This window comes from Polyodon spathula, chromosome 6, assembly GCF_017654505.1.
Source record: "Polyodon spathula isolate WHYD16114869_AA chromosome 6, ASM1765450v1, whole genome shotgun sequence".
Classification (NCBI taxonomy): domain Eukaryota; kingdom Metazoa; phylum Chordata; class Actinopteri; order Acipenseriformes; family Polyodontidae; genus Polyodon; species Polyodon spathula.
The window spans coordinates 44,592,472-44,606,260 of record NC_054539.1 but is presented as its reverse complement, the minus strand read 5'-3'; the positions used below and the strand labels follow the sequence as shown (position 1 = coordinate 44,606,260).

At 39.1% G+C, this 13,789-nt stretch overlaps 1 protein-coding gene across 6 annotated transcripts in view; it reads left to right on the top strand.

Annotated features, from left to right (window-relative positions):
• The window catches only part of tasp1 (taspase, threonine aspartase, 1), an 89,601-nt gene that overhangs the window by 32,746 nt on the left and 43,066 nt on the right, over positions 1-13,789 (top strand). For all 6 annotated transcript variants that reach the window (XM_041252932.1, XM_041252935.1, XM_041252931.1 and 3 more), the window contains exons 9-10: positions 5,432-5,551; positions 6,719-6,797. In XM_041252932.1, coding sequence (XP_041108866.1) covers positions 5,432-5,551; positions 6,719-6,797 — 199 coding nt within the window. The remainder of the gene's footprint in view (positions 1-5,431; positions 5,552-6,718; positions 6,798-13,789) is intronic.

The following is a 13,789-nucleotide window of genomic DNA, read 5'->3' as shown; positions in this document are numbered from 1 at the left end:
TCAAATAAATTTTAACCGTTTTAATAACATGTTAATAGAATAAAATAATACAAGCACCTCTGTGATGTCTACCGACACTGTAAAAGTAGTACAGAGAGGAGTATTGTTGGAGAAACTGAAAAACCTACTAGTACTAGCGGGTGGTCAAACGTATTTTTAGATTTAAACTGAAAAAACATGGATTTTATCAATCAGTTTTAACCTAACTTAAAGATATCTGAAACAAAAATATGCTCATTATTTAACAGGATGCCCTTGTTGGATTTACTTTGTACGCTGAACTAACTTTCAGCTTCAGTAGATAAAAAAAAAAAAAAAATATATAGATTATATTGAAATAACATAAATTTAACTGGTGGAGTGAAATTGTTTGATTTGTTTTTGTGATGGTGTGACAGGGTCTTCCTCGAGTCACGCGTGTGGGCCGCCGCTGTTCAAGCATACAGAGAGACAGAGGTGGTGTTGAAACGCCGGCACAGGCGCGCAGGATTTATTAACAACAAAAAGAAAGTGAAAGTAAAATAAAGGCGGTCATGTGACGTTACCAGCGATGGTAACGCACAGAGGACAAATACAGCAAACCGTACAAAAAGTGCAAAATAAAACACAATACCCCAAACTATAACTCAAAAGGTGCCGTGAAAACGGCAGGCCTTGCAGCAGCCCCGATCACAGCGATCAACATGCTTTTATACTGACGCTCCGCTGAGACACGCCCACCTGCCTGCTGGAACAGCTGATTGCTTTCAGCTGCTGCTCCACGCAGACGGGTAATCGTCCCCAGCGGAGCGCCACAGCAGCTAAACAATTAAATCAATATTAACAATTAACAAAAAGACATACAATAAACTACATATTCCATTGTGCAAGGCTTACGCTTTGCCACAGATGGGTTTACAAATATTCCAAGGGCATATACTAGGGATTCTATCCATCTAGCTCAGCCAATCAAAGTGCAGGGAATCTTTCCATTGAAATATATATATATATATATATATATATATATATATATATATATATATATATATATATATATATATATATATATATATATATACACACACACATTTAGAAAATGATTGAGTGCGAAAAACCAATCAGCTTCCAATCTAGCGGACTTCTATTTTGCATAGATGCCCGCTGGAACGTTGATTAATAGCTTAACTGTGAATTACATTTTAAAATTAATCCATGCATAAAATAGTCTTTTTCCCTTAACATTCTAATCTGCAACTAATCTGATTACATAAAGTGCTACTTAAACATACTTTCGATGCTGGTCTAGAGACAAGCAAAATCATGTCTGTGACAGGACACCGTAATGAGGGCTCAATTCGCAGCTACTGGACAGCAGATCAACAAGGCACAATTCTGTCATCGGCTGGATCCAAATAACACCCTCTCACAAAACCAGTCAGTCAAACTCCCAACTCTGTTTCAGTTCTTTCCACACCAGTCAATCCACTCCCTGCCTGCTTCAATGACGCCCCGCCTCCAACAACAAGTTTCGAGTCAGACTCAGTACTACATGGGCTATTCAATAATTGTACATGTCCACATAAATTATAATAAGAAAGAGTAAGACCCCGATAAATAAATATGTTAGCAATAATAATAATAATAATAATAATAATAATAATAATAATCATCAAGAGTCAAGTAAAAAGATAAGGTTAATTTTTCTATCCCTGATGTTAGGGAGTCGCCTTAGCGGGAATGTTACTGGCGACCGCTTTCTAGTAAGTTCAAGTTCCCATTTATTCCACAAAGGTAAATAAAGTTTTTTTTTAAAAGGGAAAATAAAGAAATAAATCATTTTCTAATAGCGATAGAGCCCTCTCAATGCGGGCTGTGCCGTGTGATAGATGACCTTGACTTTTGTTAGCACTCTTGCCTACAGCTCGGGACGCATAACTCTAGTCACGGTCATCTACCACACGGTAGAGCCCGCATCGATGAGCTCTATCGTTTAAATATATTGTACAGTAAATTCCACTTACCAACGACCTTTCAGTTCCCAGCAAAAGAGTTCTTATTAACTGAAAGTTGCCAATAAGCGAAAAAGCCCAAGTTTTCAAGTATATTTATATGGAACGATATATACTGTACTGTAGTTTTACAAATATGGCACTGAAATATATGTTTTACAGTATTAAAAGATTTACATGAGAAACACGAAATACCCAAACAACTGACCACACGTGTGTAAAACAAAAAAAGGAGCAGGCTTAAATAGTACTACACAACGATGTACTGCAATTGTCCTTACAATGAGTAAAGCAAACATAAAAAATATGTGTTACACGTACAATCAATTCTAAAGAACACAATTTTAAAATAAGAAATTGTCCAGCTTTGTCTGCTTTTTACAATGTACCACCTCCTGCTGTAAATCTATCTCAGTTTTGCGTGCAGCTTCGTAGCCAGTTTCAAAGTCTCAGTCCGCCATAAATACGCAGTTGCGAAGTCAGCGTGTTATAAAAGCTGCATGAAGTATGTGCATAAATCATGCAAGTGCACTCTATAGCACTGGCAGCCAGTAATAAAGTTGTCAATAAGTAGCAGTTGCTAATATTAGAATTCCATTAACATTAAAGTCTGTTGCATGGGATTGGTTCCTGGGAAAATGTTGCTAATAACTGAACGCTGTCTTTATCAGGGTTGCTAATAACCAAAAGTATTCGGGCAGTTAAAAAAAGAAAGGAAAAAGAGAACTACAAATAAAGTTATTTCTATAATTTCTAATTGTTCTATTGACAGATATTAAAGTAGAGATTCAGGATTTGGGCAATCAGCATATTTCGTATGAAACCCATTTGTTGCTAATTAAAGAATAAATAAATATATAATCATCAAATGCTGATAAATAAATTGGAAATGTATGATTAAAAACAGCAGAATGTTGCTGTACTCTAGTTTTAACCAATCTCAAAATGGCAGTGATACAACTAAACGAAAAAGGAGAAACTACCACAAAAATAGCAGAAAGACTTGTTTTACCGAAAAGCAATGTTTGGGCTATTATTGACAAACACAAGAGAACTAGCTCCAGGTGTGGAAGACCAAGAAAGATTTATGCAAAATCTGGAAGAAGAATCGTTCGAGCAGCCTGGCAAAACACTTGGATTAGTGCAGAAGATTTGACACAAGGATTGAGAGAAGATGGTCAAGAAATTCACAAGCGAACAATTCAGTGATACCTTAATAAGACGAATGTCCATGGGCGAAAACCAAGTTGCAAACCTTTGTTAAAAACATTACACAAAAGAAAGTGAATTGAGTTTTCCATTGAATACTTGAAGAAGCCTGATGGTTTCTTAAACCAAATTTTATGGTCAGACGAATCCAAAATATTAATTTTTCACCAAGAAAGCAACAATATGTTTGGATGGAGAGAGGAGAAGAATTTAAAGAAAAGTTCATCATGCCCAGTGTTAAACATGGTGGAGGTTGTGTGATGGTATAGGCTTGTTTTTCTTCCTCAGGCACTGGCAACCTTTGTATTGTAGAAGGATCAATGAATACTGTAAAATATCAAGACATGTTGCACTCTCATTTGTTACCCAGTGATACATGGCTTATTGCACAGAGGTTTGTGTTCCAGCAGAATAATGACCCTAAGCATTCTGTAAAATCTACAAAGCAATTTTTGAAAAAAAGGAAGATTACAGTTATGGGTTGGGTATCTCAGTACCCAGACTTGAATCCCATCGAGATGTTGTGGATTGACTTGAAGTCTGCTGTTGCAAAAAGACAACCAAAATTGATTGCAGAACTCAAAGCTGTATGTGTTGAAGAATGGGCAAACATGTCTCCGGTAAGATGCCAGGAACTGGTTTCAAAATACAAAAAAAGACTGTAAGCTGTAAAGGAAGAAAAGGGTGGGCACACAAACTAATCTACGGGTGTCCAAATAGTTTTATCAAAGCATAAAATTAGTTTTTGCATGTTTTTCATTTTATGCATGTCATGAAATAAATTGTTGTTTTATTATGAAGCTGAATCTTTACTTCTAATTTATATTTTTCAGTAGGACCATTAGAAATTATATTTAAAAAAAAAAAAAAAAAAAAAAAAACAACACTCGGTTTTGTCTACTTTTGTTTGTGACTCTCTCTCTATATATATATATATAGATAGATAGATAGATATGTATATGTGTGTGTGTGTGTGTGTGTGTGTGTGTACACTTCTGTTTATCATTGTTAACATAAAAAAAGCTAGGTAAGTTGGATATGAAATAAAGGGCTATCCACAAAGCCTTAACTTAACCATTTTTGTTTTGATGGACTGTTATATTTGATTCATCAAACAGAATTTGAAAATAAAACCTTATTTAAGTAACTCTTGCATTTAAACTTAAAATGGCATTGTGTAGCGATCTCTGGTCAGTAGTATCTAACCTATAGGGAAAGTGTACAGACTGTCTGGACAGATTTACAATGGACAGATTTTACTAGGATGAGCGAAGTCGATTTTATTATCTGCCTTGTGTTTGTTTGACATAATATGGTAAGTCAGTCACTTGTCATTTTTTGCCACTTAATTTCCACATTCCCTTCCTCTCAGCTGTCTTCACCTTCTTAGGTCTGTTTGTTAGTCAGTGCTTACTCACAACCCACCTCCCCAGCACCAACCACCAGCTTTGTGTATTTTTATATTATAGGTTGGGAAACATCAAACAGTGGAGAAGGCAAGTGATAAAGTTGCAAGTAGTCACAGAACACACTGCTGATGTGATTAGGACCAGAAGGTGTCAGTCTAACAGGAATTTATGGATTGATTTATTTAACAAAGCAACCGGAGCTACAACAATGATGTAAAAAAATTAATTTACAACAGCCCTGTATGTTTTAAAAACTACACCTTCCAAGTCTAATGGTAATAGGAATGGTAATAAATGGTGCTGCCAGGTGATTTTTGCTTGATGCATAATGTCTGCTCCTTTGGTATAATTATGAAAAAAAGACACAAAGCTTGTATGATTAATGTTGTTATTTGCTCACTATATAATACATGTGCATTTGAAGAACATGAGAGCAATTTTGTTATTTCCATTGCAGTTGATAGTTAAAAGTTGTTAAGGGCTGTGCAAAAAATATATTAAAGATGTCTACATCTTTTCTGATTATTTGTCAGCAGTGCCTTTTTTAGGGTTTCAAAACTATAGTATCTTGCATCGCATGCTGAAGTACTGTATTTTTATATACACTTGAATGCATGGCATCAATTGTATTCAGACCACCATTCAAGAAGTACTGATGTTTGTGGTGTCTGGTTTACTGAAAAATGGTAAAATGCATATGGATTATTCATAAATGTATTAAAATGTGAAATCTGGTTGTTGTACATAATCCTCATTTATAAATAAATAACATGTATATTTTCTGTTTAGTGATAATACGTTATACTGATTTCTCAATTTCTGCAGGAAAATGACTCAGGTTCTTTGGATACTGTTGGGGCAATAGTCATTGATCATGAAGGGAATGTTGCAGCTGCTGTTTCCAGTGGGGGCTTAGCAATGAAGCATCCAGGAAGAATTGGTCAGGTAAACTCTCTTGTAGCTGGTTGCTTTTCTGTGAATGATAGCTAAATTAGGAGTAACCAATAAATACAAAATGGTCACTAGTCAATTTCAGTAGCATCCACAACTGCAACTGTGTACTGGTCATTTTCATTAGCTGGGGTATGTAGATGTCTTTAATTAACAATTTACTTTCTGAGAGGAAAATGATGTTGGTGACCTGTGCCAAATGTAGTTTTTTCTTTTTTTTTTTTTTTTTCTTCTTTGGAATCTATTATTTTTTTCTAATTTTTCTTCCCAATTCGGAAAGCCAAATTATTTTTATTTCGACCCGGCTCACCGCTGCCACCCCCGTGCTGACTTGGGAGAGACCAAGACGGACACTCGCATCCTCTGAAACATTTGTCGTCAGCTATCTGCTTCTTTTCACTCTGTAGGCCCGCCATGCAACCACCACAGAGCTACAGCGTTGGAGGACCACGCAGCTCTGGGCAACTTACAGGTAGGCCCGCAGGTGCCCGGCCAGTTGGTCTGCAGGGGTTGCTGGTGCGCGGTGAGCCGAGGACACCCTGGCTGACCTAATTCCTCCCCATCCGGGCTGCACTCTGCCAATTGTGCGCCACCCCCTGGGAATTCCTGTCCACGTTCGGCAGTGGAATAGCCTGGACTTCAACCGGCGGTCTCCAGGCATAGGGCGCATCCTGCACTCCACGAGGAGTGCCTTTACCAGATGCGCCATTTAGAAGCCCAACAAATGTAGTTTTTTAACATGAAATTATGTGGCTTGCAACCTGACGTACAAAAAAACCCAAACATTTAAATGGTTTTATTAATAAAAGGTCTTAGGTCAGCCAGGGTGTCCTTAGCTCACCGTGCACCAGCGACCCCTGTAGACTGGCCGGGCACCTGCAGGCTTGTCTGTAAGCTGTCCAGAGCTGCGTTGTCCTCCGATCCTGTAGTTCTGGGTTGCCTGTAGTGTGAGAAGAAGCGGTCAGCTGGTGGTAGCAGTGAGCTGAGCCTAAAAATACAATTGGATATTTCAGATTGGGAGAAAAACGGGGTACAATCAATTGGTGACTACGAAATTTAAAAAAAAAAAAAAAAAAAGATTTGTTAATGAAGAAAAATAGATTCTTTTGATTGTTAAATTATAAAATTTTACCATTTCTCATGCCTCGTTTGTCTTTTAAGGCGGCTCATTATGGTTGTGGTTGCTGGGCTGAAAATTCAGGGAACGTGAATCCGTATTCCACAGCTGTGAGTACTTCAGGTATTTGTTGCATCTTCTGAATTAGTAGTTGTTAAGAATATTACATCTTTTTATATTTTAACCATTTAAATACTGATACAAACTTCGAGTAAAAAAAATTAAAATAATGCATTGGTGTTGCAAGTTGCTGGTGTTTTTACAATTAATGGAAGAGTATAATACATCTGTAGCATTCTCCATTTACACACACAGATCCAATAAATTGTAGGTTCATTAAGTGACTAATTATATTTTTAATTATACATAACACCTCCACCTGTGCCACATTTGAGTACTAAAATTGTAAAAGGATGATGCATGGAATTTTACAGTGAAATTCTTTGTGTCGCAGTGCGATTATTACAACCAGACACCAGACAGTGTGCAGGTGAAAGAAAGTTGCCTTTAATCTTGAGTACTTCATTTGTTTTTTATTCATTGCAAAGAAGTGTGATCAATAACCCCACCCCCACCCCACCCCCCAACTAGGTAAGTGTTATCAGTTAATTATTGTCAGGAATCTTGTCAATATGAAAAAGTGATTATCTAAAATGATAGCATTTGCACAATCTCAACTGTAGTAATTGCATTCAGCATCATGGCAGGTACAGGTCATTTTGAACTAAATCATGGCTCAAAACCTTTGTCTGCTCAATGGCAGCATGCATGTTTGCAACCTGACATTGAGAAGCTGTGGCACTGATGAGCAGATCACAATCTGTCCCCAGTCCTGTTCTTTCTTCCAGAGGCGCTTGCCTTCATAATGATTTATATCATTCGGTTTTACGACTGCATCTGTCTTTTTAACCTTTCAGTACACCAGTTAATTTTCCAGGAGCTTGTTATCATTTAAACCGTCTTGAGTGATGGATCAGCATAAAATTATTTTTTCTTTTACAAAATCAAATTAAATACTTTTGTCAGGACCTCTGCTGTATTTGCATGTGGCATGCAGAAACCGAATCAGATTTTCTTTCATGTTTCAAAATTGGAAACATGTGTATCGGGACTGTGAGTGTTCTCTGCCGCACCTGTTTTTAATTTCCCGACTTAAAAGGAATCCCCATCAAAAGGAGCAGAAAAACAATCATTTTCTTTCTAACATGCTGAGCTGAGGCCACATTTGCCATCTTCGATTCCCTCAGTGCTAACTTTGTTACAGCAGAAAGCAAATTAATATGTGGGCGTTTCTAATGAGCGCTGTGTTTTGTTATCCTTTTGGTGTGGTTCTTGTAAATTTAGTTTATTGGCTAGCAGTCTGATTGTTATTTTTGTCATGTTGTGCCCATTGAGGAGTTTTGACATGGCTTTACAAATATAAGAGTTTCAGGGGAAGTAAGTTGGCTGTCCTTTTGCCACAGCTACTCGCTGTGTGTGCCAGAGTGCTATTGGGATAGCTTTCAGTAAACAAAAGATGGTGTGCTGTCTGTTCAATGTCCAGCCAGATTAACCCTTCTGTCAAAAGTTAATTAATTGATTAGTTCATAAAACCTGGCATTTTATTGATGTTCCTTCAAAGTTTGAAATTCTCAGATAATCAGTACGAGAACAATTTGAGCACCTTAGTTTGATTGCTATTTATTGTTTTTTGTCAGGCGGGACCTCCATTTGGTAGTGTATGAAGATGCCTATGGGATAGAATCAGCTGTACCATTTTCAGTAATGCCTACTTCATCTACTGCCCCTCAAAATGATCCCAACCAACTTTTATGCTATGGGTTTCATGTTCACTCTTTAACACAGTTATTCTGTAATTAGTTTTAAACAGTGTCTTCGCTAAAATAGAGATGCTGTGTTGTGCATTTCAATTAGGTGTGTAACTTGTAGTAGATACCGACTATGTGTTGTGGTGGCAGTGGCAAAGTTATTAATAGGGAGTACTGTTCATAGAAAACCCAAATGTTTCATTGGGTTATGTGATGAGTAAAACTACTGAAATTCTGATTAAATTGTTGTGTCGTTTCAAGTATTATTCAAGTCCTCAGAGTAGCAGCAACACTACCCAGGTTGTCAGTTCTATTGCCCACATGATTGAGGAGCTCTTATAGTGTGTGTATTTTGTTTACTAATGTTCTATATTTGTGGGCTCCCAAACTTGGCGAGCTTACATGCACATGTAAAAATAATTTAGGCTATAGTCCATAACTTTTAGAAAGATGACAGTACATCATGTTCCTGCACTTGGTCATTCTTTGCAAGAATGTCTATTGAGTCTGGATCAAAATCCCGCACTGATCCTTGTAATAGGATGGTGTCAGGATGTGACTGGAGCTATAATAATAGAATGTCCACATAGAGAGTGTATTTACAATAATGGTCCCGTTTTTAATTTAAAGAACTGTCACCTCTACCAACACTGGTATCAGGGATCAAACGGTGGGCTTGCAGTCCCAAACAGAAAGGTTCCCAAAATAATAAAACAACGATCGCAGTCCAAGGTGTGCAAGTGCAGGTGCTCAGAGTGTGCTGGTACAGGTTGAGGAGGTGTGGCAGTGCAGGTGCTCAGAGTGTGCTGGTACATGTTGAGGTGGTGTGGCAGTGCAGGTGCTCAGAGTGCTGGTACAGGTTGAGGTGGTGTGGCAGTGCAGGTGCTCAGAGTGCTGGTACAGGTTGAGGTGGTGTGGCAGTGCAGGTGCTCAGAGTGTGCTGGTACAGGTTGAGGTGGTGTGGCAGTGCAGGTGCTCGGAGTGTGCTGGTACAGGTTGAGGTGGTGTGGCAGTGCAGGTGCTCGGAGTGTGCTGGTACAGGTTGAGGTGGTGTGGCAGTGCAGGTGCTCGGAGTGTGCTGGTACAGGTTGAGGTGGTGTGGCAGTGCAGGTGCTCAGAGTGTGCTGGTACAGGTTGAGGTGGTGTGGCAGTGCAGGTGCTCAGAGTGTGCTGGTACAGGTTGAGGTGGTGTGGCAGTGCAGGTGCTCGGGGTGTGCTGGTACAGGTTGAGGTGGTGGCAGTGCAGGTGCTCAGAGTGTGCTGGTACAGGTTGAGGTGGTGTGGCAGTGCAGGTGCTCAGAGTGTGCTGGTACAGGTTGAGGTGGTGTGGCAGTGCAGGTGCTCAGAGTGCTGGTACAGGTTGAGGTGGTGTGGCAGTGCAGGTGCTCAGAGTGCTGGTACAGGTTGAGGAGGTGTGGCAGTGCAGGTGCTCGGAGTGTGCTGGTACAGGTTGAGGTGGTGTGGCAGTGCAGGTGCTCGGAGTGTGCTGGTACAGGTTGAGGTGGTGTGGCAGTGCAGGTGCTCGGAGTGTGCTGGTACAGGTTGAGGAGGTGTGGCAGTGCAGGTGCTCGGAGTGTGCTGGTACAGGTTGAGGTGGCGTGGCAGTGCAGGTGCTCAGAGTGTGCTGGTACAGGTTGAGGTGGCGTGGCAGTGCAGGTGCTCAGAGTGTGCTGGTACAGGTTGAGGTGGCGTGGCAGTGCAGGTGCTCGGAGTGTGCTGGTACAGGTTGAGGTGGAGTGGCAGTGCAGGTGCTCGGAGTGTGCTGGTACAGGTTGAGGTGGAGTGGCAGTGCAGGTGCTCGGAGTGTGGTGGTACCGGTTGAGGTGGAGTGGCAGTGCAGGTGCTCCGGCTGGTAGTGCTGGCTCCGTGGCTTCAGCCCCCGAATCCGTCTCCGTCTGCTAACAAAAAACATTAACTAAAACACATAGAGCTCTGGCTTGTCAGCATAAGGGGCTGTACTCGCGTAGCTGCGTCCCCTTTGTACTGCCAGTCTCCTCCCTGTGATCAGCACGGTGCCACGCTCTATCCAATCACCGCGCACAACACAGCTGATCACAATAGAGTTGTTCAGCAGTCTTACAGCTATGCCCATCCATCAAGATTGCTGACTTCAGGTTCCATCCTACCATCAAGTCAGCCCATCCCTGTGAATGCGGACCACCAACCTTACTTGGCACCCTTCCTGGTCAGGAAGTAGATTTGCAGCTCATATTCATTCTGTCCTGTTCACAGATGGATGTTTTTTCTTCCTTTTTTTGTTGCAACCATTTGCTTACATAGATCTGTTCACATCATGGGGTCTGTTTTAATAACAGTGGTAGATCTTAATACTGCCGTCCTAAAATGTATAACCAAGAGTTTTATCTTACTTCATTTCACTGCATTTTTATGAAATGTAACTGTATTAATAAGCAAGTCAATAAAGCATCCCTGGGGAGCAGCGTCGTAACCAGAGCTGACATTCTAACTTAGGTCAAATTCAGGTTTCAAACTGTAGCTGGCAGTGTTTATGAGACTGCTTGGTATTTACTACTCAACCTCCAAATCTATGTTATACGGCAAACCAATAGAGAAAACTAAGGAGTCTTTTGTACTTTACCAGAATTTTGAACATCAGCATTAATGATGCAAAAAAACAACTGAGGACATGACCTCGGTGTCCTCATAGCTAGTTACGGTCATGCTGGTGAGTTAATGAACATTAATATTTAGATCTGTAACTGTTTAAGTTTTAAAATCAATTTTCTTACCTTTTCTTTTTAGCACGATCTACATTATCACTACCCACGTGTTGAAAATGTGTAGGTTCTTTGCTTGTTTTTTAACCTTGGAAATATTGGGATTCGCATACATTTCAAACAGCTTTATAGATATAAAGTTGCTCCTTGTTACCTGGTACCTAATTTCCTGTTCTGTAGTCCGAACTCATGCCAATGGTTCTGCAGTAAGATAATGTGACCAACAACACAAATAATAGGATACAGCAGTTTATATTGCTCTATTTTAAATTATTCCTTTTCCTGAAATAAAAAAAAATAATAACTAAACAGTTCTTTTCACAGATGGATAACATAAATGCAGTTTAAAAGAGTAGCATCCGTTATCACTTTAAGAATTCTTTGTTACCTAAAATATGTTATGATAGGAGTTTAAACAAAAAACACAATAACAAAGAAAAAGGCTCGTTGGCCAACAAAACAGACACTAACAATTATGGTTTCTTGTAAACAACGAGTACCTTATTCACTGGTCGGTAGCATTCGTCTCTTTCTCTTAACTTAGCTCTTAACTTAGCTCTCTCCACATGAGCCCGGATAGGGTTTCTCTTATATCCTGTGGCTGGAGCTTTAATTACCCATTGATCAAACAATTATCTAATTAAGGCTCCAGCCACATTCTCATGAGCTATTTTAAGGATGGGGAAGTAACCCTATCATTTCCAAATAACAATAGTGCTGGATAATAATAATAAACAGTAACGTTGGACGGCTTTCGTCTGTCCTCACACAAATACAATAATAATAATAGTACAAATGAAAACAATAATCATACATAAATAAAATACACACGAGGGAAGGGCACCCCATCACAATGTGGTACCATACTAAGTTAAAGAAAGAGCTTTGGTTGCAATAATGTTAACCAGCCAGCCACTTCCCCTTTAGACAGACATGTTTTGACCCTGATGATACTTCTGAGGTTAAAGAAGTACAAGTATAACAGAAGCCATCTGAAAAGAAACCATACAAAGCGAGACCTTTCTTCACCACAGTATGGTACCAGATATCAGTTTTGAAAAACAAAATATAATGTATTGCTTGTTTTACAACAGCACATGTGAGACCTACCGTATGTAGCAAAGTGCATAAGTAAGATTTATGGAATTAGTTCGTCAGCTTTTAAAAAAGAAAAAAGCACTATAGAATTTGTTTATGTAAAAAAATATGCCAGTTAACCCTTTAAAGCTTGACATCACAACACTGTGATCTAAATATGTGTGATAAAGTATAGGGTAAGTTATAAAAGTAATGTACATAGGACCCTAAACAGTCCAGCAATGTCATGTGAGAGTAATCCTATGTACAGTACTCCACAAATTAAGTTTAGTTAACTGATAATTTGCTTAATTCAAACCTTTTGCTTGTTTTCAGCTCTTGAACAGTTGCATATTTCAAATTAGCTATAACATTTGATATGTAACTTGAACTGCAACTGTTTAAGAGCTGAAAACATGTAAAAATGTCTATATAAGCAAATTATTAGTTCAATTAAGGGTATAGTTAAGTAATAGAGAGCTCGGTTGGAATGAAAACCAACGGACACAGGAGGTCCCCAGGACCGAGTTTGAGAAGCCCTGCTCTAAAACATGTTCACTGCTGTGTATTACCTGATTGTAAATTAAGTAGCTCCCCTTTTAATGTAAATGTTTAATTAATCCTCTCAATTGTTTATTTCCTAATTCTGCAGTGCTATTTGCAAGATTTAAAAAGAGGCTTGTTTCCAGACAGAATGGATGCGTTCACAGAGATCATTCTTAGAACATCATTGGCTAAACTGGTCTGGTTCAGCATAGAATCTGCGCAGAATGATCTCCGTGAACGCACCCAATGTCTTTATGAAACCAACAGTGTGTAGTGTAGTGACTACATCTTTTACACTGTGAAGTGATCAATTTCCTATAATGATTGTATAGCATGAAAAATAGTTTTGAGCTAACTTCTTCGTCATCAGAAAATATAATTCAATTAAGAAACGACCATGGTTTAAAATTGCTAATTATAACTTCATTAAAGGCAGCTAGCGTGCAAAGAAATAAACTAAACAATAATTGAATATGCAATTAATTTCACACCATCCTTGTATAGATAATTAGAAACATGGCAGCACCATGTTTATTTAAACACACAAATAAAATAAAAGGTTTAAACAGAAACACTGCTCACAGAGCAAAATAAATAGTCAAACAAAAACAAAGTCTCAGACGCAAAATAACCTTAATGAAACAAATATGGTGCGGGAGTTTCCAGCACTCGTAGCAGTTGTTTTTATGTTCATTTTGTTTTTGCTTTCTTTCTCCCGTCTCTCTCTCACACACGTTCCTCCTCCAAACAATCCACCCTGAACAGGTGACCATCTCTCGATTAGCAGTGGTTAATCAATGAATGAATTACTCAGGAGAGGGTCACCTCCTGCACGAGGTTTGTGTGTGGATGGGGCTCCCCATTAAAGCTTCTAGACAATAACAAACACAAAGCTTTGCCGTCCTATAAATATACATACAAAATACACAGGGGCGGGGGTACCCTG